At 37.3% G+C, this 24,733-nt stretch overlaps 1 protein-coding gene, 1 long non-coding RNA gene and 1 pseudogene across 2 annotated transcripts; 2 read left to right on the plus strand and 1 right to left on the minus strand.

Moving 5' to 3' along the window:
- The first annotated feature begins 675 nt into the window (after positions 1-675).
- On the plus strand, positions 676-24,725 carry LOC125468516 (annotated as a pseudogene).
- Positions 15,053-22,827, plus strand: LOC125468561 (probable disease resistance protein At4g27220). Its single transcript, XM_048564535.1, has 8 exons — positions 15,053-15,572; positions 15,685-15,764; positions 16,523-16,626; positions 17,415-20,187; positions 20,314-21,078; positions 21,169-21,773; positions 22,139-22,254; positions 22,634-22,827. Exons 4-7 carry the CDS (start codon positions 17,494-17,496, stop codon positions 22,236-22,238), a joined length of 4,164 nt encoding a protein of 1,387 aa, XP_048420492.1. The 5' UTR covers positions 15,053-15,572; positions 15,685-15,764; positions 16,523-16,626; positions 17,415-17,493; the 3' UTR covers positions 22,239-22,254; positions 22,634-22,827.
- On the minus strand, positions 23,434-23,716 carry LOC125468595. The gene is made up of 2 exons (XR_007250997.1): positions 23,631-23,716; positions 23,434-23,508 (listed from the first exon to the last, which is right to left on the minus strand). It is a non-coding gene; the product is annotated as an uncharacterized LOC125468595 (long non-coding RNA).
- Positions 24,726-24,733: the final 8 nt, after the last annotated feature.

A 24,733-nucleotide genomic window follows, 5' to 3' on the forward strand; every position in this document is an offset into this window, starting at 1 on the left:
GGATAAAGGTCATGTGATCGAGCCTTTTTTATGCGTTGTACAAGCCACTGATAATACTGCTGACTCACTTAAGGTGGCTATTGATGATTTCTTTTCTACGCATGGATTAAGCATGTCAAGGCTAGGGAGCAAGGTTATGGTGCGACAAGTAATATGCTTGGTGAGTTATTAAGACACTTATAATGATTGAGAATGAGTGTGCATTTTACGTTCGTTACTTTGCTCACGGCAGTGAAAGACCCGAAATGCCCACGTCCTCACGGAGATGTTGTCAGCGTTCTCCAACGAGGACGTACTTGTCTCGCTTGAGGACGAGCGAGTGCTCCAGATAACTGTTCGTCATCCAAATCACCCACAAGAAAGGCTGCTTGCTGTTGGCCAGACCCCATGCCATTTTAGCTAGTTTTTACTATCCATGAATGTTGTACTTCCTAAGCTTACATAGATGACAGAGTTGTGTGCTTGTTTATAAAGCCATGACATACAACTCTGGTCCTCTTTCAGCAAGCTTGTAGACGGGGATGAAACAGTTTTGTACTCCTTCTGAAGCCGTTCCAGCGATGATTGTTCAAGGCCATACCAGTGTTCCAAATGAAATGATGGCCGAAGATGACCTTGAATCATGTGCTTTCACTAGTAGTTGCAATAAGCAGACCAAGCCTCTGACATCTTACTTTGGAAGATGCAAGAAATAGAGTGCATTCTTTGGTTGACCAACGAAAAAGAAGGTTTTTGTTACTAGATGGTGGCAGGAGCGAGACCACAAAAATGCATGACATAGTTCGCGATGTTGCCATATCAATTGCTTCAAGAGATTCACATGGATTTTTGATAAGAAGTCATGCTGAAAATAAAGGGTGGTCAAATTTATCTACATATGACCATTACACTACAATCTCACTTGTTGGCGAATTGGAGATTCCAGTTGGTTTGAAATGCCCAAAACTTGAGCTTCTACAGACAATGAAAGGACGTTTTTCAGAAGGTAGCATGGACATCATTTGTAATGAGATGAAAGAACTGAAGGTTTTAGCTTTGGTGGAAATGGAAGTACTAGGCTCATCAAGATCACTAGGAGTACTGAAGAACCTGCGGACCTTGTGCCTAGATGGGTCTCACTTTTATGGCATGTCTACTGATGTTATTGGGAGTATGGAGAATTTAGAAATCCTCAGCTTTCGAGATTGTTATTTCATGCACGAGTTGCCGAGGGAAATTGGACGACTTAAACAGTTGAGGTTGTTAGATACGACAAACTGCAAGAATCTTAAGGTGATTCCACATGGTATCTTCTCCAGCTTACGTAGACTTGAAGAGTTGTATATGATGGGTAGCTCTGATCAATGGGACCTTGGAACAGGAAGAGAAGATAAGAGGATGGCAAGCATTTCTGAGGTGATTTCTCTCTCTGATCATTTGAAGGTTCTATCCATAGAAATACCCCCCAATGTCATCCACTTGTTGCCAAAAGACATAGTCTTGAAAAGCCCAACAATAAAATTCCATATATACTTTGGAACAAGGGAGTCGTTCGATGGACATGCTGCAAGGAAGTTGATGATGATAACTTATACGTTCGAAAATTATTTGGTGATTGATGATAGTGGTGCAAGGGAGTTGATGGAGAGTCAAGCAGTTAGACTTATGTTGAAAAAATTTAAAAAATTGGCTTTGAGCAATGTTAAGAATTTCTCTACCCTCATCGATTTAGACGAAGAGGGATTTCAAGATTTGAAAGTTTTGTATCTTTATAATTGTCCAAATATCGAGTATCTTGTAAATGCAACAAGTGCACTCCTTCCTCGCATACAATCAGTTAGTCAACTTCCAAATAGCTTTTTGACCAACCTAAGATTCCTTGAATTGTCATGTTGTGATGTCTTAAAATACGCCTTTTCACTATCAGCAGTGAGAAACTTGGTACAACTCCAGGGATTAGATATTGGTGGATGTGATCAAATGGAAGAAATTGTGTCGAAGCAGGGGAGGGAACACGATGAGGAAGCCGATATGATATCTTTCTATAAATTAACCAATTTGAATCTCTGGGGTCTATGGAGTTTGGTTGGTTTCTTCCAAGCTAACAAGCTATACTCCAACTAAGAGGTATGTCCCACTCTCCAATCTCTATGATATGTGGAAATTTGAAATTGTTTAACTGATAATGATTTTTCTTTTAGCATCAATGTGCAGGAATATTTGAAAAAGCAATATTTCCATCGAAGTGCATTTCATGGTTTCCAAGTTTAGAAGAGGTAGAGTTGTCTGAAATGGAGTTTGAAGGCGTGCTATTTGATCTGAAAATCCATATAGTTATGGATGGGCAGACAGCTCCAACATGTCCCCAATTACGTAAGTTGAAGATATACGATTGTACGTTTACACACTTGTGGAAAAACATTCCGTCTGGATTCCAGGGCTTCCAAAATTTGAGATATTTGAAATTGACATCTTGTTCTGGAATAAATTATGTGTTCTCGCATTTAATTGCCCGAGAACTTTTGAATCTTGAAAAGGTAAAGATATCAGGATGTTGGGACATGGAAACTATAGTCAGAATCCCAGAGGAAAATGAAGAAGAGGCGACAAAATACATGATTTTGTTTCCGAAACTGAACACATTTGAACTACAATACCTGCCTTGTCTCACAAGTCTTTGTCCAGCGGGATCTACATTTCAATGGTAATCCACAAAAAATATGGACGTGACAGGATGTGAAAAATTGAAGACATTGAGTGCTGTAATTCCACAAAGAAAGAGTTTGGAGAATAAGTCTGAGAAGGATTCAACAAGTCATGATTTCAGCGCTTCTCCAACACGTTCATCAAATTGGTGCCCTGATGGATGTGGATGCACACCATATTCAAGACCAAACGCCCACCGCTCCATTGAAATATTGCCACGTCCAATTAATCTGGAGGTAAGCTTTTAAATTAGGTTCAATTAACCTCTATAATTACAACTTTTAATTAGTATTGTATCATCTTGTTGATCGTGTTTAATTTTCTAGGTTACACCAACTAATCTTGAGGACTCAAATGATGATGATAATCTCTCCCTTGAGTAGCCTTGTTTACCAAATAGGTAAGTTCAAGCAACTTCAAGAGAGAATTTCCTCCACATTAAGTCTTAAACATCTACTGGACGGCAGGCAATTCAAAACCAAAGTACTCTGCTGAATACAACTACAATAAACAAGGAATCAGGCTAAGCTATTGCCTTCATCATAACATGATTTTGGCCCCCATTTTCTAATTTCCTACCACATTTTCACATTCTTTCCATGAATTTTATAATTCCTATGCAAAAGAGTTCATACATTGCCTATTAACAATAATACAAGGTTCTACAGAGTTCAATCCCACATCATGCTATAGACATGCTTCAACTATCAACCGGGAACGTAATCGTTAGGGATTTCAACAACTTCACAGATACAACAATTACGATAAGTCTCATCTCCGACATTCACACACAAAATCGAATAAAATTTGAAATCAAGAATCAATCCCAAAACTGAAAGTTGAAAATTTGGAAAAAGAACTTACATTGGAGAACAGCCCACGAGAAAAGGATCATTTCTACCTCTTGGGTCGAGGTCCAATTCCGGCGATATTGGCCGGAAGTTGGATGGAAAACCCTGGGTCACCGTTTCTTAAATTAGAAATTGAGGAAAATCGCCTACGAATTTATAGAAACTAACTTGGGGATTGGATAAAGGACGGCAAAAGCATTCTGGATGTGTAGTTTGACAGGCGTTGGTGACCGGTGAACGACGGAGATGTTGCGTCGGCAGTCGTCGGCTCGCTAAGAGAAGAGGGAGAGAGATGCGGGAGGGAGGGAGGAGAGACAAAAAGAAAAGAAAAGGACAAGAAATAAAGAAATTCATAATAGAAATGAAAAATAAGGGTAAACAGACAGCATAAGGTAATCAATCAACCATGGTAATTCAAAATTATCATACTATTCTTAAAACTTTGTAATTCCGTGGAATTCTTATTTTAATTCTAATGGTTGCGCTCATAAGTTTGTATTGATGCATACTAAGAGAAAATAGCCCAATAGTTGCCGGATATGACCAAAAAATAGCATGAAAGGAGACTGGTCCACGGGAAAACTGGAAAACTCGTCGGAAATTGGGTAAACTTTAAACGTTCATAACTTCTTCAATACTCAACAAATTGAGTGATTCAAAAACGAAAATCATACTTTTCGACGAGATGAAGAGAATGATACTTTTTTCGATGGCTAACTCGTTGTGGTTTGATCGAAAAACGGCTTGAAAGTGGCTAACTCGGAAAATGGTTAGCCATTCTAAAATGTCGCACTTTCTGATTCATACGCACGCCAGTGATATCTGAAGCAATTTCTCTTCACTTTGGCTCTCTGCATCTCACCAGATGTAAAAAGCCCCGGGTTTTTATTTTACTTTTTCCTCTGTAAATCTAATTTAATGAATTTTTTGTGTACCCTTGCAGTGGTATAGGAAGATTTTTGTAGTATTTCTACGTGTTGGATGATACTGGAATAATTATTGGGAGTTTGAAGAATTTTTGGTTCGTATGATATATTTGCTAAAAGACCCAAAATTTTGAAACAGAGAGGCGGTATTTGAAAAGAAAATCATCTGATGAGTCAATGGAGTCATCATCGTATTCGAAGGAGAACGACAAAAGCTCAAAACAAGCTTGCGTCGAAATCAACTTGGAAGATCTTGTTGTTGATCCCGGGTTGCGCACTCGAATTTGGGATTAGCATCCCAAATGTTCGAGTTCGAGAGCAAGTTCGAAGAGCATATATACAAAAGGGTCATTTTCAGACTCGAGACCATGAGTTCCCTTACAAGAATACCAATGAGGGACCGATAAGGTTTATATCTGCTTGGTTTATGAGTTTCCAACTTGGTTGGAAGATAGTATAGCAAAAGATGCTTCGTATTGTCTATGTTGTTATCTGTTTAAGCTAAATACGGGAGAGCAAGCTAGCGATGATTGCTTTGTTAGTAAAGGGTTTTCGAATTGGAAGAAGGAAAGGTTGCAGGGTCATGTTGGAGGACGGAATAGCGCCCTCAACCAAGCTTGGAGAACCTATGATGCTTTATTAAAGCAACACTAAGCCCCAAAGGAATGTAAAACTTTTTTGGGTGTATCAATTGTTTGTATGAGGTTTCTTTTGCATCAAGGGCTTATATTTTGTGGAGGCGATGAACATAAAGGTTTAAACAACGAATGAGTTTTTCTTGGACTCTGGAATTTCCAATGTGGTCACCACGAGGAGTTAAAAGTTATCACATTGAGAAATCCTCCCTTAGGTCTGAATTTGACTTCACCTAATACTCAGAAGGAGGTCACAACTGCTTTTTCAATGGAAATCATGTCTTCAATGATATTGGTGGTTTGCATTTTTCCATTCTTATCGATGAGCTTCATAACATGTCTTCAATGAAGCAATTGGCTATTGTAATACGTTTTGTGGATAATGGTCATATGATCGAGCCTTTTTTTATGCGTTGTACAAGCAGCTGGTAATACTGCTGACTCACTTAAGGCGGCTATTGATGATTTCTTTTCTACCCATGGATTAAGCTCGTCAAAGCTACGGGGCAAGGTTATCACAGGACAAGTAATATGCTTGGTGAGTTGAATAGTATTAAGACACTAATAATGAAGGAGAATGAGTGTGCATTTTACTTTCGTTACTTTGCTCAAGGCAGTGATAGACCCGAAACGCCCACATCCTTATAAAGGTGTGCCGGCATTCTCCAAAAAGGACGTGCTCGTCTCGCTTGAGGATAAGTGAGTGCTCCAGATAATTGTTCGTCATCCGAACGACCCACAAGAAAGGCTGCTTACTGTTGGCCAAACCTCGTGCCATTTCAGTTAGTTTTTACTGTCCATGAATGTTGTGTTTCCTAGGCTTACATAAATGACAGAGTTGTGTGCTTGTTTATCGAGCCATGACATACAACTCTGGTCCTCTTTCAACAAGCTTGTAGACGGGGATGGAACAGTTTTGTACAGAAGACCGATAGGAAATAACGGAATTTGGTATTTTTTCTTAAGCCGTGACAGCGATGATTGTTCAAGGCTGTCCTAGTGTTCCAAATGACGGCTGAAGATGACCTTGAATCATGTGCTTTCACTAGTAGTTGCAGTAAGCCATCCAAACCTCTCATATCTTAGTGGTTGGAGTCTTGGTGCCAGTTCCAGCATTATAAAATCTGTACACAGAATGGTCAAGCATCAAAGATTTTAAGGTTAGTGCAAACATTTGCAAAAGTTGTAAAAACCATAGTCATCGAGTCTTATTTCCCGTAAAAAGGTTAAAATCAATCAATTAATTGATCAATTTGATGAATTTACATCTCATAGTTAATATGTCTAGACAGAATTCGAAAAAATTGAGATGTTTGATTGTTACCTTGAATTGGAGAGTAACCATCTTATTGGAATTGCTTGTTAAGTCATCATGTTTGCTGGACTGCTAGTAGTCAATATAATGCTAGGCAACCCTAGGGTCGCGTTTACTGATCTGTAATCAAATTGAGAGGAATTGAATTGAGGAGGAATTGGATTGAAGAGGAATTGAAATGAGGTGGAATCAGAATCAGATTCCTATTGAAGTTGTTTACTAAAACTGTCCGGAAATGGAGTAGAATTGATGTTGAGTCCATATAAGTTGTTTACTAATTGTTATGCATCGGAATGAAAACTAATGTCATTACTAAAATGCCCCTATTCTAAATAATCTATATTATATGCTAATCTTTTTATATTTAATAAAAAAAATTATTTTATTTTTAATTTCTGCGAGAAAGGCTTTTTAAGTCCTTTTCAATTCAATCTGATCAGTCCTCTTCATTCTCTGATCTGCTGACAAAATGCCTCATCCTCGCCCTCTCACTCACGCTCGACTGCGATTACCCTCCCTGAGGCTTCGACCATTCTTTGCTCTCCCTCCCTGCTTCACCATCAAGGATTCAAGGTAAGCCTTCTATGTAAATTTTTATTTTTGGTTGATTTGATTATGCTCTGCCCTGACCTTCCCTATGCGGTTATGCGTAATGATTTAAGCTAATATGTTGTTGAATGGTTGATCTTTCAAGTGTTTTAAGGATGCCCAATTGCAATCATTATCCCCTATAAATTCTAACAAGAGTCTGAATTCGCAGTCTTTGGAATTAGAATCGGCAGCTGAGCCCCAAATCGAAAGAGTTCGACACGGCAATGCATGGGGTGCAGAGAGGCGACGGCGGAGGAGCACATAGCTGTTAGAGAGGATGGTGGAAGACAACGAGTAGATGGAAGGGAGTGCTGAAGGTGAAGCGTGCTTTGGGAAGAAAAATTTGATTCCGGATGAAGCCTTCTCCCCGGAATCCAAATACTACCTCCGTGTAAATAATCCAATTCCATCAATATTAGGAATTAGACTCTTGATTTTACATGGGTCTCGCAACACTGTGCATTCCGGTTGAATTGGTAAACAGAGGAATAATCATGAATGGGGAATGACTCATATTCCGCCATTTCCTTTCCCCATATGTAAACACACCGTAGATGATTAGCCACCTCTTATGTACACATCATAGATGATACATGAAATCTTGGAAATTGGGCTTGTTGTATTGTGATTAGTCTCTTCTTTCTTTTATAATATAATCGTTTATTCACAAAAGAAAAAGATAGATAATTATCGGTAGCTGTTAGAATTCCTCTATCATACATCGGCTAGAAAGCCTAAGAACAAGCCCTTTAAATAGAATTACCCCACTCCAACTATCACCGAGACCTTTTGATTAAAACCCCACACCTGACGGATTGAGCAGGTCTTTAATTAGGAACAGTATCGGTGTTGTTGGAGTGGACTCATGACTTGTCTACCTGAAATTTAAGATGTTAGAATTCCTCTGTCCCACATCGACCAGAGGGCTTGAGAATAAGCCATTTACCCCACTCTAACTAACACTGAAGTCTTTTGTATTAAAACCCCACACCTGATAGATTGAGCAGGTGGCCAAGTGGGGACAGTATCGGTGTTGTTGGAATGGGCCAATGGCCCGTCTACTTGAAATTTAAGATGGTATCAAAGTTAGGGGACGGGCTCGTACATCCACGTGAATGGATGGGTTCCCATTGACCCTACGCAAACGGGTGAGCCCTGACTTGGCTCCACGTAGGCCAAGAGATACCACGTGAACGGATGGGTCCCCACTGGCCCAGCGCAAACGGGTGAGCCCTAGCTTGGCTCCACGTGGTTGTCGATGTGTGGAACTTCACGTGTGACCCATAAAATGGGGTCTCACGTGCAGGGAAGTGTTAGAATTCCTGTGTCCCACATCGGCCAGAGGGCTTGAGAATAAGCTCTTTATATAGAATAACCATACTCTAACTAACACCGATGTCTTTTGTATTAAAACTCCACACCTGATGGATTAAGCAAGTGGCCAAGTGGGGATATTATCGGTGTTGTTAAAGTGGACCCATAGCTCGTCTACCTGAAATTTAAGAGTAGCCACCGGATGTAAGACAAGGAGGAGGGCAAGTTGAAATAAACGCATCGTTCGCTTAATTTTGAGCTGACTCAAGAACTATCGGGGTGTGTTTGTTTGGGTTCCTTAAGGTTCACTGGGCTAGACACCAATGTTTGGCAGGTATAGGGATTACGTTTAATGGAATTATGCCAGATTCGCCTCGACTAACTCCTTCACTAAGAGCTCTTAGGTTTTTCTGGTTCGTTTACGTCTTCCTCTCTTCGACTTCCTCAGCTCGCTTCATCTTCCTCTTCGTCTTCCTCAGATCCCCAACCCACTGCCATTAAGCTTTCATTCTTCCTAGGCTCGTAATCAATTGATTCAGTAGCTCCAGCTCTCAGGCCACCGAACATCGTGCATGCAGCTCCAGATACCACTCCACCGACCACCGCATCCTCCTCTAGGCAGCCAAATGCTAGGAAGTTATCTCCTTACATCCAAGACTATCTAACCCTTCCATCTCTCTCGCAGTTTTTAAATCCCAACGGACATCAAATTTCCCATAATCAAGAGGAATTAGGAATTGCATTGTTGGATACGTAGAATTTCAAAACGTCCACTCCTCTTGGGTATCAAATGCAAACGCACAATTTTTCCAAAATCAAGACAAAGTTTCAATCTATCTCCAAGCTTGTGCTTTCTTCTAGACCTCGACAAGTTGGAGAACGAGGAGCTCATCAAATATGGCTTCCCTGAAGACATTTGGCAACTCCCTCCCCCAATTCTCTGTCTCTAATTTTCCGAATTACCAAATCCAATTTGCAATTTGTCCCAATTTTTCATTTGAAAGATAGAAAATTTGTAGTTGCATTTCTTGTCAAGTTTTGGAATTTTCTGGTCATGCATCAAGAATTAACTTGAACGTTAGAAGCTTGCTTAAGGTAATCGGCGACAAAATCAAGATAATCGTTCGGTATAAATAGTGTATATGTTCTTCCACTAGAGGGGGATGATTGGTTTTTGATGATTTTTGAACTAGGTATTTTGAAATTTAGCATTTTGGTGTTGGATTAGGGAATTGGATGTTGAAATTTTGGATTGAAAATTTTAATGGTGGTTGAAATTGAAGTTGAAGCAAATAATTTAAATATTTTGTAACATATATGAGTTTATTTTTTATTTTTTATTATCCTGTTTTTTAGTTCGACACTGTACCAAATATTTCACTAAGTTAGTTCAGTTTAGTCTATTTTAAGACAGTCCAACTTAGTCCCTAAAGCTAGTCCAGTTCAAGATAATCCTATACAACAAATGTACCCTAAAAAAGTTTAAAATTTTGGGGTAGTCTTTTTAAAATTCATTTAAATTTATGTGTACTAAAAAACTTAAAAATTTTGTGGAATTTCATTAAGTTAAAGGATTTTGGTGGATTACACTGGACTTGAAGATGGTATACATACCAAAGGATCCAAAGGCTTTAAACAATCTTACCATCCTCCAATGATTATGTGGGATTTCATTTATACGTGAGTATTCCATATGCCACTGCATTTAGGAATGAGCACTTGGAATCGGAAATTCGAAATCAAAACACGGATCAAATCAAATCGCACCAAATGATTTGATTTTTACAATTTTAAAATGATTTTGATTTGAATCCGAACTGTAGTATGAAGAAACGTTTTGGTTTTGCCTTTGAACATCTAAAATCAAGCCAAAACCGAATCACACCGACAAAATTAAGAAAATATTTAATTTAATATCAGTGTGGACTAGCTGATCAAGGAGGATGATATATCTGCATCTGAACGAAAAGGCCCCTACTATTACTATCAAAGGACTCTCAAAGGTATAGAGTACGTTCCACATAGAGTATCTTTAAATGAGATGTCAAAATTGCCACTTAGGCATACAACAATAAAAAATAACAGCAAATTTTCTTCAACCGAATCTTCAATTTCTTACGTGGCGCTGAATCATTTGAAGGCAAGGCATTTTGCTATCAAATTTGACAACATATGTGAAATTCATTAAATGATATTTTAATGGATTAATATAATATATAATAAATGTGGTTATGTTTTTGAAATATTTGATTGGTTGCCTTAATCATTAGACTCCACAAAATGATAAAAAAATTATTAAATGACATTATAATTTAACATATCGGGTGAAACAAAATATTGTACAAAATGTCAAATTGCAACATAAGTTATCGATTATCATTTTGGAGATACTCTTAATACCCAAAACCAAAAGCGGCAGGGGTGACGTCGAACATCCAGTCTGTGTATGATAGCATGCACCCCGGACCTGATGCTCCTCCGGAGCATGTAAATCTTGGATGAGTAGTACACCAACATTACAATGCAGTGGTTTATATTATGACGATCCCAACATTTCAAATTCATTTTCTTAATCCTTCTTGAGGTTAGTCCAAACAAACAAATTGGTGGCATATTCAGAAGACACAAAGGAAATGAAATCTATACAGTTCGTGTCATTGATGGCAAGACAGGGTCATGTGGGTCTGCCTCTAGTTGCTACAACATCCTAGTTTGCATATGGTTTGCAACCGAAATCAAAACCTTTTGAAACCGATTTAAACCGCAATCAAATGGTTTGGTTTTATCTTGATTAATTTAAGCTTCAAATTCACACCGAACCGAACTAGCAAAAAATTCAGTTTCACTGCAAAACCGCACAGAACCAACCCGTGTCCACCCTGATCTGCATTGGAGGAAAACTGGGGAAAACCTCCCGGTAACCTCAACTCCGATGGAGAAAATCGATTGGAGATTGAAGATTTCCATACAAAATTTCTATACGATTTTTGCCTTCTCTTGTAATTTCATTATGATTACATACTTCAAAAAATTTCTCATAATTGAATAGTACAAATTAGTCTCGCCTGTTGCCTTGTGGGCTTCAAGTCCTTGGTGACCCTCCGACACCCACGGAAACGACAACCCACTTCTGAGATCGGAAGCTAGCCTATGGAAACGACAACCCACGTCTTGACGGTGGATTCGAGCTGTGGCATCTGAATTTTCTTTAAACCGGTACCTGGCTGACTTGCAGAGCCACCATCGCAAAGAAATCTGAAAAGCTTAAACCTTATATTTTTCTCCTATAACGATGTCGTTTTAGTGAATTGGTTTAAGTTTGTATACTTTTAAACGTAGTATACTCACGAGAGTTTTTTGGTTTTTTTTTGTCAAATAATATATTTTGTTAGATTAGTCATCGATGAGTGATTAGCCACTAATAAGTTTGGACTCAAACCATCATGCAGAGGTTTAACATTTTTCTACTATTATGATAAAGTGGCTAATCACATCTATACGTGATTAGTCACTGACGAATTTGGACTCCCGCAATTATACGACGACTTAACATTTTTTTACTATTATGGTAAAGAACTACTTGCTACCCACGCGAGTTGGTTGGATATATACAAAAGGGTCCCTTCAGCCTTGAGAGTTGAGACCATGAATTTCTCCATTAGCCTTGGTGCCAGACAAAGAAAAAATGGAAAGTAAAGAAGGGGGAAAAAAAGGAAAAGAAGGTGATGGTGGAATTGCAGAAAGAAATAAAGGAAAAGGAAAAGGGGGAGTCCGCGTGAAGAAAAGGCGGAAGAAAGAAAACAAAGAGAAAACAAAATATGAATGAGCATTCTCGTCGAATTTTTTTTTAAGAATTATAAAGATTATTTAATCATATTTATTTATTGTATATCGGTTATAAATTATTTTAAATTTTTTATTTAAAATTAAATATAAATATTACTTAATAAATGATCGTGCGATATACGATAAACAAATATAATTACAGAATTCTCACAATTCTCACTCTGACAGAATTCTCTCTCAAAAACATGGTGAAAGTTGAGCCAGAAAAGAAAAAGAAAGAGGTAAAAGAAAGATAAAAAAAAAAAACAGATGGTGGTGTCTGGCATGCAATCCAGCAGCAGAAAAGTGATGAATTGTGGCAGACAAATAAAAAAATGTGAAGAAAAAGTGGAAGAAAGAAACAAAGGAGTGGAGTGAAAGTGGGGAGTGTGGGCACGTGAAGAAGGGAAAAAGAAAATAAAGTGGTGGTAACCACATGTGAAATGGCATGTACCATCATGTTAGCAGATCCAATAAAGGTGGCATTTTATCACAATAATGTAAAAGTTGTTTGTATTTCTACGCGAATTTTGTTGGCTTTCCAAAGATTATGTATTCTTATATTTCAGCGTGGGTTTGAAAAACCAACCAAATTATGAAAGAAATTAAAACAAGTATGTATTCCATTAGAACCATCCTCTGAGTGATCTTCCTTGTCAAAATTCCCACACGCCATTAACTTAGTCATTAACTTAGCATATGTAAGGAAGAGCTGAAAAAGTGGTTGATTCTTCACTCAATCAGTTTTTTTTTTTCTGTATGTGACAAACATCAGATTAAAGTTCCTAACATGAGTGACATGTTTCAAACTGTAGGGATAAAATAATTTCGGCGGGAACTTATATGCATCATTATCAATCAGTTTTTTTTTTTTTTTTTTTTCTCTATGTGACAAACATCAGATTAAAGTTCCTAACATGAGTGACTTGTTTCAATCTGTAGGGATAAAATAATTTCGGTGGGGACTTAAATGCATCATTATCATGTTGAGATGTTTTGTAATGTTATTGAAATGCAACTCCAAGAGCTAAATATTCGATTTGCTGAGACAAATATTGAGTTGCTTCTTTACGTGACATGTATGAATCCAAGTGATATTCATATCTACTTTTGACAAACAAAAGTTGATTTGGCTTGCTTAGTACACCCGAATGACTTTTCGGCACTTGACTTGATGATACTATTTTTTTTTTTTTAAGGGACTTTTTGGCACTTGACGATGCTTGAAAATCAGCTTAAGATGCACATTATGGACATGCGCTCCAGCATTGAGTTTTTAGGATTGAATGGGATTGCGGATCTTGCACAAAAAATGGTTGAGACAAAATAAGAAACTGTTTACCTATTAGTTTACTTGATGTTGACATTAGCACTCATGTTACCAGCTGCATCTCCCAGTGTAGAGAGCATTTTGTGCTATGAGGATTGTGAAGAATTGGTTACTCAATCAAATGACAGGTGATTGTTGGATTGCCTATATTGAGAAAGACATTCTTGATGATTTCAAACATGAAGTTATTAAGTAACGATTTCAAAATATGAAAACTCGTCCATGACAAATATCATTATAACTAATGGATATATTATCAGTCAATGCCGATTTGTTGTCGTAGAATAGGCTTCAGTTTTATTTTTCCTTATTTAGTTAAAATATTGTCAGTATAGATATGTGTCTTTGCATCCCTTTAATTTTAACAGGTTCGATGATGACCGCTTGCTCAAGAAAAATGACTGCAGAACATTGGAGTTACAGGTTAGTGTCGAGAAGTAATGTACTTGAATGGATGACCATAGGCTGCATTTTGCAGTTGGTATTTGGCATGATATGTCGTTTTGTATCCAAAAATTATAGAGCTTTACAGTTGAACTAAATTGCAATTGAATTGAAGGAGAATGAGTGTGCGTTTTACGTTGATTAGTTTGCTCACGATCTTCATTCAACACTTGTAGAGATGGCAAAGGATCATTCTGTAATCTATTGTCTCTTTACTTCAGTTGCTAATTTGGCCTGTTGTGAGATTTTTCCTGCTGTGAGATTTTTCTTCCGTTAAATCAAGCTTTCATTTGGATTGTGAAAATGTGAAAAGTTTGTCTCTTCGTGTGATTTAAATGTATGACATAGGGGTGCGTTTGTGTGATTTGATGTATTGGGTTTACTTATGTAGTTTTAATTTGGCTAAAAAACATTATTTTAAAGGATAAAAATTAACAAAAAAAAATATGTTAAAAGTAAAAATAAGTGTATTGATAGTATCACTATTTTAAAATTGTTCATTCAATTTGCATGACGAACGATCTCAAAATGAATAAATTTTACCTTACTTTTAGGTCGTTTCTTCACTTTACTTTTGGAAAGAACCGCACTTTTACTTTAGTGTGCTTTTAACAAACTATACTTTAATTTGCTTTATCTTTAATGAGATTAGCTATTTAACAGAAAACAAAAGAATAAATTTTTTTGAGATATTTTTGTACAATGATAAAAAAAATACGCAACTTTAATTGCCACGCTTCTACCGTGAAATGATGTAAATTGTAATGCCACGAGAGAGTGAGAATGGCTCGAGCCATGTATTGTCGTTTGAAAATTTGGTTCGTAAGCACTGCATCCATTTCCTCTTCACTTTGTCCTTTTCTTGTTAAAGGGAATACAAATGACAAAACCGATCTTGTTGGGTTTAATGGAATTTTACATGGATGTTTGAGCCAATGCGTAATTCGTCTTATTTTTTAATATATTTGAGTACTCGTCGTTATGTATGCATAAATACAAACTAAATCCAAATTAAACTTGTAACAATTTAAAATTTGATAACAAGCAATAAATTTGTATACTTGTGTAAATTCACACGTTTTCACAAAAGAAAGTGTCGGCAGACACTGTTGGAGAAATTGCCGATTAGCTTTTGAAAATTTATCCCGTAAGATTTTTCTTCCCTTAACGGAATGTCACCCCACCAATCAATTGCACTCTGCTATATCTCTCTCTGTTGTCCTCGTACTCTGTAACATCTCTCTCACTCACTGAAACCTCTTTCTCCCTCTCAAACTCTCCCGTCCTCTCTTCTCTCTGTAACGCAGCAAAAGTCACCAAACCTCGGCGAATCAAACGCCCAAACCACCACCACATCCACCCTCTTGACCTCGCGAGCTCGAACCCGAGCTCCGTTTCGTAGGAGACCGAGACTAGAGGCTCTAGCTCGAAGCTTCGACGAGAAAGAAACTTCCCGACGAAGTTCTCGACACTTTTCTGACCACTCCATACCGTTTTGGAAGAGTTGGAAGCCACCACACAACTCCCTAACGTCCCTGGGTCAAGTCGGAGGCAATCCCCAACTCGAAAACACACGGTTTCGAAGCTTTGGGTTTTTGGCCGAGACTTTCAGGCCAATTTCAGTACATTTACGTCTGCTTTTTGGAGTTCTAAGAGGTATAAACTTGTTCCTTGTGCTTCATTTCCTTATAAAGAACGTAAAAATTGGTTGAGAAATGACCATGTTATGACATTTTGAAATTGTCCATCCCTTGTCCGTCGATTTCAGGGACCATCCGGCCTGTTTTTCGTTAAATCATGGCGAGTTAGCCGTTGCTAAGGGTACCAATCTGTTCGCCTCATTCCGAGGTATCATTTCCATTCTGAATCACTCAGTTTGGTTGAGATATGTGGAAGTTATGATGATTTAAAATTTTCCCAGAAAACCGACGTGAAACTGCATAATCCGGTGACCCGCGACCGGAACCTCGTAAAAAGTAAATGAAAAAAAAGCAGTTTTAAAACAACTAAACACATAATTGCATATCATTCCTAAAACACGGAGAAATTTGTGAGAGTGGTCTAAATAGAAAGAAAAGGATATGAAATGAAGTTCCTTTGAACTGTAACCAGTAAAAGGCCCGATCATATATGTTCAGGAAAGGTAACATCACATTTCTAACTTAAACTAGGGAATGTCATACTTAATGTGATCGTAACTAATAACTTTTATTTTTCACAAACTGCTAATAACTTATAAAGCACCAAGTATTTGAAATTTTAAATTAACCTGGTGAGATTCAACTGTCGATATTCCCCACCAGTTCTGACATCCACACCAATCAATGTAGTAATTCTTAATTCTGTAGTTTGTAAAATTATCTTTCCAACCTAGAATGTGAATAATCTTTATGTTACTGTATTTTTATATATGCTCTGAATTTACATTTATGTAGTACGGGTACATTCTGCATAGCGCACCCTCACTACTAGTTTAAATTACTTATAAGCTTTGGTTTTATGTATTCAAATATTTGCTCATCATCTATACTTTATGGCTTTTGTCACCTTCTGGGTGTTGGCTAATACGCCTTGATTTCGGTTGGGATGTGTCAAAATTCGTGAAGCACCACTACGAGTTCCAGACATATGATTTATTGCTGAACAAAGCATATATATCATAATTTCACTTTTACTCTGGACAGTTGTATTGTGTTGACTTACAATACAGGTACTACATATTTCTCGGAAACTATTTCTTTCCAATATTTGTTGTTTTAGATGTTTATTTTTACTCTTGCCTGACCAAGAATAAAAGTGTTGGTTTTACATTCTACTGCTCACTAAATACTTTATTTCAGCTGAGCTCCAACACTAACAAACCTAAGGAAACCGTCACCTATTAAAAAATAATCAACTAAAAGTGAGCTAATCCACCCTTATAATCAAATTTTTATTGTTTTCTAAACAGAAAAAAAAAAATGGATTGGGGTAGCTAGCAGAAATGAACAAATAAAATATTATGTGACAGTGAGTTTGGGGACCATACAAATGCATGTGTTATTTTTTTCATAACATATGGTGAGAAAGGCGACTGTGAGGAAGACAATAGGGTTTGGGTTTTTTTGTCATAAAATTTTTTATTAGTATTTTTTTTATTTCTATATTTTTTAATATTCACGTGGGCCCATATTGACATGTGATGTCCAGTCATTATTCATATGGGTGTCACGTCATCAGTTAAAATAGATTCTAATGGAAAACTTATGAAAGAATCCTAGAATTATGACTTTAGGTGCCAGAATGGAACAAAAAAACTTGATGTATGAAATGTTAAAAATTGAAAAATTTCAAGATAGTAAACTGACATTAACCCTTTAAACATAGTGGTGATGTTATATTCGAATGCTATCAAAGCATCAGCACACAATTTTTTTTGCATAAAATAAAAATACTACCTAGATTTAAACATGACAAAAATATCTGATTACTAATGTTGTGTTGCTTGTTTTGTTTTAGGCGAGCACTGAGCAGGAGACATACAAAAGCCACCAGCAAAGAGGAGCATTATAGCCGTAGTCTTTAATTTCAGAAGGCAATGGAAATTATAATTGCAATTGCCTCAAAAATTGGAGAATGCTTGGTCACACCAATAGGAACAGAGTTTGGCTATTTGATTCATTACCATTCCAACCTTGAAAGTCTTAGGGGTGAGATAAAAAAGCTTTTTGACAAGAAAGATGGAGTGCAAGGATCGGTAGATGCTGCCCAAAGGAACGGTGAAAATATCAAACCCGATGTTCAGAGTTGGCTAAAGAATGTGAACGACATGATCCAAAAAGTGTCGCATTTTGAGGATGAAATTAATAAGAAAAGGCGATGTGTGCATCGATGGAGCTTGAGTCGGAAAGCCTATAAGATTACACAGCATGTTCTTCAGCTCCAAAACAAAGGAACGTTTGAAAATATGGCCCATCCTGCACCTCCACGAAAGATATGGTCAACATTCAAAGAAGGTTTTAAAGATTTTAAGTCCAGAATGGCAAAGATCAATGAGGTGATAGAGGGTTTGAAGAGGGAAGAAGTAAGACTGATCGGGATCTGTGGAATGGGAGGTGTGGGTAAAACCACAATGGTGAAAGAAATCATCACAAGATTGGCAGAACTGAACCTGTTTGGCGAAATCGTAATGGCAACTGTGTCTCAAAGTCCAAGTGTTAAGACGATCCAGTCGGAAATTGCAGGCCAAATAGGTTTGAAACTTGATGAGGATCCCGAGTCTGTAAGAGCACTAAAGCTATATGGGAGACTCACGGAAATAAAAAGGATCCTGATTGTATTAGATGATGTATGGACAGAGCTTGATTTTAAGGCTATAGGACTTCCTTACGAGCATACTAATAAAGGGTGCAAAATTTTGTTGACATCACGAGATTCGGACGTTTGCAACAGGATGGGAAGTCAACCAATTATTGCAGTCCCGACTTTAACAACAGAAGAATCGTGGGAGCTCTTTAGAGAAATGGTAGGCGAATCCTTCGATGATCCTGATTTACGTTCCATTGCAAAAGAGGTTGTGAATGAATGTGGAGGTTTACCTATTGCAATTGTAACGGTTGGAAAAGCCCTAGAAAAGAAAAGCAAGCGTGAATGGGATGATGCCCTTAATCAGTTGCGAAATTCTACCCCAGTGAACATCCCTGGAGTGAATGACAAAGTTTATTCTAGCATAAAATGGAGTTATGATAGATTGGAGAGTGATGAAGCCAGTTCATGTCTTTTACTTTGTTGTTTATTTCCAGAAGATTATGATATTCCAATTGAGTATTTGGTTCGATATGGGTGGGGTCGAGGATATTTTAGCAACTGCTCTACTTTGGAAGATACAAGAAATAGAGTGCATTCGTTGGTTGCCCAACTACAAAGAAGGTTTTTGTTGATAGATAGTAGCAACAGGGAGACTACAAAAATGCATGACATAGTTCGCGATGTTGCCATATCGATTGCTTCAAGAGATCCACATCGATTTCTAGTAAGAAGTCATGCTAAAAATAAAGAGTGGCCAAATTTAGCTACATATGACACAATCTCACTGGTTGGCTATCTAGAGATTCCAGTTGGTTGCCCAAAACTTGAGCTTCTACAGACGATGAAAGGATGTTTTTCAGAAGGTAGTATGGACATCATTTGTAATGAGATGAAAGAACTGAAGGTTTTAGCTTTGGTGGGAATGAAAATGGAAGACCTAGGCTCATCAAGATCACTAGGAGTACTGAAGAACCTGCGGACCTTGTGCCTAGATGGGTCTAAATTTGATGGCAGGTCTACTGAAGTTATTGGGAGTTTGGAGAATTTAGAAATCCTCAGCTTTCGGGATTGTTATTTCATGCATGAGTTGCCGAGGGAAATTGGACGACTTAAACAGTTGAGGTTGTTAGATACGACAAACTGCAGTGAACTTGAGGTGATTCCACATGGTATCTTCTCCAGCTTATGTAGACTTGAAGAGTTGTATATGATGGGTAGCTTTGATAAATGGGACCTTGGAACAGGAAGAGAAGATAAGAGGATGGCAAGCATTTCTGAGGTGATGTCTCTGTCTGATCATTTGAAGGTTCTATCCATAGAATTACCCCCCAATTTCATCCACTTGTTGCCAAAAGACGTAGTCTTGAAAAGCCCAACAATAAAATTCGCTATTGGAAGTACCGAGATGCTTTCGGAGATGTTTTCGGAGATGACAACTTATGCATTCAGAAACTCACTAATTATTGATGAAGGTGATGCAAGGGAGTTGGAGAGTCAAGCAGTTAGGCTCTTGTTGAAAAAATCTGAAAAATTGTTTTTGTGCGAAGTTAAGAATTTCTCTGTCCTCACTGATTTAGACCAAGAGGGATTTCAAGATTTGAAATATTTGACTCTTGAGCATTGTCCAAATACTGAGTATCTTGCAAATGGAACAAGTGTGACCCAGCAGACACCATTTCCTCACATACAATCAGCTAGTCAACTTCCGAATAGCTTTTTAACCAACCTAAGATTCCTTCGATTGTTCAATTGTGATGTCTTAAAATATGCCTTTTCACTATCAGCAGCGAGAAACTTGGTACAACTCCAGGAATTAGAAATTGATAGATGTGATCAAATGGAAGAAATTGTGTCGAAGCAGGGGAGGGAACATGGAGAGGAAGCCGATATGATATCTTTCAATAAATTAACCAAATTGAGTCTCTGGCGTCTACGGAGTTTGGTTGGTTTCTTCCAAGCCAACAAGCTATACTCCAACCAAGAGGTATGTCCCACTCTCCAATCTCTATGATATGAGGAGGCAGCCGATATGTGGAAATTTGAAATTGTTACGAAATGGTTAAGTTGGTGCATAATTTTTCTTTAACTGATAATGATTTTTCTTTTTCAGGAAACAACGGCAAGGGTTGAGTATCAATCTGCAGGAATATTTGAAAAAGCAATATTTCCATCAAAGTGCATTTCATGGTTTCCAAGTTTAAAAGAGGTACGATTGACATATATGAAGTTTGAAGGCGTGCTATTTGATCTGAAAATCCACATAGTTATGGATGGCCAGACAGCTCCAACATGTCCCCAGTTACGTAAGTTGAAGATATTCGAATGTTCGTTTACACACTTGTGGAAAAACATTCCGTCTGGATTCCAGGGCTTCCAAAATTTGAGATATTTGAAATTGACATATTGTTCTGGAATAAATTATGTGTTCTCGCATTTAATTGCCCGAGAACTTTTGAATCTTGAAGAGGTAAAGATAGCTCGATGTACAGACATGGAAACTATAGTCAGAATCACAGAGGAAAATGAAGAAGAGGCGACAAAAGACATGATTTTGTATCCGAGGAAACTGAACAGATTTGACCTAGTAGACCTGCCTCGTCTCACGAGTCTTTGTCCAGCGGGATCTACATTTCAATGGTCATCCACAAAAAATATGCACGTGGAAAAATGTGAAAATTTGAAGACATTGGGTGCTGTAATTCCACAAAGAAAGAAGTTGGAGAATAAGTCTGAGAAGGATTCAACAAGTCATGATTTCAGCGCTTCTCCAACACGTTCATCAAATTGGTGCCCAGCTGGATGTGGATGCACACCATATTCAAGACCAAACGCCCACCGCTCTATTGAAATATTGCCACGTCCAATTAGTTCGGAGGTAAGCTTTTAAATTAGGTTCAATTAACCTCTATAAGTACAACTTTTAATTAGTATTGTATCTTCTTGTTGATCATGTTTAATTTTCTAGGTTACACCAACTAATCTTGAGGACTCAAATGATGACGATAATCTTGAAAATCTTTCTATAATTCACTGTAATTCAATGGAAGTGATTTTCCAACTCAAGGGACCAAAGCATGAAGAAAGTAGTCACTCCGTTGAAGCATTCAAAAAATTGAGGTCCTTGCGGTTACTTATGTTACCAAGTTTAACGCGTGTTTGGGAGACAGGTAGTTCACAACCAATGTTCGCAGGAAGCAGCTTCGGAAACTTGAAATCGCTGGAGGTCTATAATTGCAACCGGTTGAAATACTTGTTTTCTTCGTCCATAGTCAAACTCCTTGTGAGTGTAGAGGACATACAAGTTGATAGGTGCCAGCAGATGGAAGAAATCGTTGCCGCAGACGAAGAAACAGCTGAAATAATTACATTACCTAAAGTGAAGTCCATCAAACTTAAAAGTCTGCCAAAACTCAAGTATTTTTGTGGTGAAGCTTATACTTTGAAGTTGCCGTCTTTGGAGTTATTGAAGGTTATTAATGTGCAAGACTTAAGGCCATTTGATACTAAGCTTGTTGACACGCATAATCCCCGATTGCAAGTAAAACCCGCATTTCGACAGGAATGGACAAGGTATGCTTTAGATTAATGTTTCTAATTTGCAATCACTTTTCTGTCCACCTGGAAGACCGCATCATCAATATACAACCACTGATATGCTTTACTTTAAAGTTTCTAATTTTCAATCACTTATGTGTGCGTATTTAAAGATGATTTTTTTTTTTTTTTTAACATCTCACTTTTAAATCTTGATGTATACGTGGAATTTCTAAAGTTTTTACAGAAGACTAGATAATAGCATACATATATTAATGTATATGTGTGTGTATGCGAGTATGTGCACACTAAAGTGTATTTAAATATATATATATATATATATATATTTTAGAAAAGTCAATTATATCTCAAGAAAACATCGTCTTTTATTTCTAATACAGTGAGGATGAAGATGATGAAATCGACAATGAGGATGACGATGACGAAATCGAAGGCAAGGATGAAGATGACGAAACCAACAGGAAGGACGAACACAATTGATTGATCAAGCACAAAGGTTAGCATGTTTCCATCTCCAACTTATCTATATAGCACACAAAAAATATTCTACCATGTTTTATATAATATATACATACATGGATAGCACTTGAAAAATTGAACAGTTTGGATCTAAAACCACAATCTGCTACCTGATTCATTTTTCCGAGGTAGCTAATAGCAGTTAAGGTGTGAGGAAGAAGCATTTCAGATTACCAACTGCCGCAAGAGAAACTTTTATCAGAAACACATATACAATAAACATAACCGTAATGCTAAGTGGCTTAAAAATTAATTGAGTCCTTAACCCGCTATTTTTGGAAACCCATATACAATAAGCATAAGCGTTTCAACTTATTCCAATTTCAGTGATTTCTAATATTCTCCAATGCATGCAGGAAAAGAGTTTAAAGAACGTTGTGGCTACAGCAATTCGTTTACCATATCATATGTACAAACCAATAAAAGGACATTTGTTGCACCAGAATTTCATTCCAAAAATACTATTTATGTTGCTTATTTTATGTACCATAAATTTCGATTGCGATTGTTACTGTTTGTTTCTAAATTCGCATCATTTGTGTTTTGCTTATTTGTGCTCAAGTTCTTGTATTGCCATTTATAATGATAATTTGGAAATGTTGTCTCTAGCTACCAATATTTGCATTTCAATTCATAATGCTAAAAATTCCGTGATACCATACATGTGTAAGTTGAATGACATGTCTGTAGAATGGAAAGCTGAATATACTGTAATATTGATCACTTACATTACATATAAGTTGAACAATATTATGATACACTAGCTAGCCGTAACTAATGAAAGCTGAATAATATGAACATACACTACAAGGTCCGCTATTAATTCATAAAATCTGGTTTTCTCCTAAACGTAACGGAAATCATATTTATCTAGGCATGCTTAATATTTGATAAAGAAAAAACATTTCTTAAATAAATGTCTACCAAATAGGTAAGTTAAGGCAACTTCAAGAAAGAATTTCCTCCACATTAAGTCTTAAACATCTACTGGACAGCAGGCAATTCAGAACCAAAGTAAGCTGCTGAATACAACATGAATAAACAAGGAATCAGGCTAAGCTATTGCCTTCATCATAACATGATTTTGACCCCCATTTTCTAATTTCCTACCACATTTTCACATTCTTTCCATGAATTTTATAATTCCTACGCAAAAGAGTTCAATCCCACATCATGCTATAGACATGCTTCAACTATCAACCGGGAACGTAATCGTTAGGGATTTCAACAACTTCACAGATACAACAATTACCATAAGTCTCATCTCCGACATTCACACACAAAATCGAATAAAATTCGAAATCAAGAATCAATCCCAAAACTGGAAGTTGAAAATTTGGAAGAATAACTTACATTGGAGAACAGCCCACGAGAAGAGGATCATTTCTACCTCTTGGGTCGAGGTCAAATTCAGGTGATATTGGCCGGAAGTTGGCCGGAAGTTGGCCGGAAAACCCTGGGTCACCGTTTCTTAAATTTGAAGTTGAGGAAAATCGTCTATGAACTTATAGAAACTAACTTGGGGATTGGATAAAGGACGACAAGAGCATTCGGGATGTGTAGTTTGAGAGCCTTTGGTGACCCGTGGACGACAGAGCTGTTGCGTCGGCACACGGCAGTCGTCGGCTTGCTGTTTAATGGGGCTCCTGTTGCAGCGCAAAAGAGAAGGAGGGTGGATACGGGAGGAGGAAAGAAAATGGGTTTCTCCCACTTTTTACATCTTAATTCTTTTTTTTTTTTTTTTTGTTGGAATAAATGATATTATCTATCATCAAAAGTACGTTTGGTATGTGAGATGAGACAGAACATGTTTTGATAATAATAATAATGGCTAGATGTAATATAATTCAAATTCGCATGTAATGATAATCGAATATAAGATTTTTCACGTACAAGTTACGAATAAAGAAGAATTTCATTAATTTTTTTTTCACTTTTAATACACATCTAAATAAGTCTGACAAGGATTCAACAAGTCATGATTTCAGCACTCCTCCAACACGTTCATCAAATTGGTGCCCTGCTGGATGTGGATGCACACCATATTCAAGACCAAACGCCCAACGCTCCATTGAAATATTGCCACGTCCAATTAATCTGGAGGTAAGCTTTTAAATTAGGTTCAATTAACCGCTATAATTACAACTTTTAATTAGTATTGTATCATCTTGTTGATCGTGTTTAATTTTCTAGGTTACACCAAGTAATCTGGAGAACTCAAATGATGATGATAATCTCGAAAAACTTTATGTAATTGACTGTAATTCAATGGAAGTGATTTTCCAACTCAAGGGACCAAAGCATGAAGAAAATAGTCACTCCATTGAAGCATTCAATAAATTGAGGTACTTGGAGTTAATTACGTTGCCAAGTTTAACGCGTGTTTGGGAGACAGGTAGTTCACAACCGATGTTCACAGATACAACTATCAACAATTACCTTCGTTAGGGGTTTCA

This window comes from the organism of the source record quoted next, unplaced genomic scaffold (genome assembly GCF_019419815.1).
Source record: "Pyrus x bretschneideri cultivar Hongxiangsu unplaced genomic scaffold, Pyrus_bretschneideri_v1 Contig39, whole genome shotgun sequence".
In the NCBI taxonomy this organism is placed as follows: Eukaryota; Viridiplantae; Streptophyta; class Magnoliopsida; order Rosales; family Rosaceae; genus Pyrus; species Pyrus x bretschneideri.

Bases quoted from the DNA above. Each gene is read 5' to 3' on its own strand.
- LOC125468561 (XM_048564535.1), top strand. From the start codon at position 17,494: ATGGAAATTATAATTGCAATTGCCTCAAAAATTGGAGAATGCTTGGTC. The intron at 21,079-21,168 runs GTAAGCTTTTAA...TTAATTTTCTAG, and splicing joins CACGTCCAATTAGTTCGGAG to GTTACACCAACTAATCTTGA. The intron at 21,774-22,138 runs GTATGCTTTAGA...TTTCTAATACAG, and splicing joins TTTCGACAGGAATGGACAAG to TGAGGATGAAGATGATGAAA.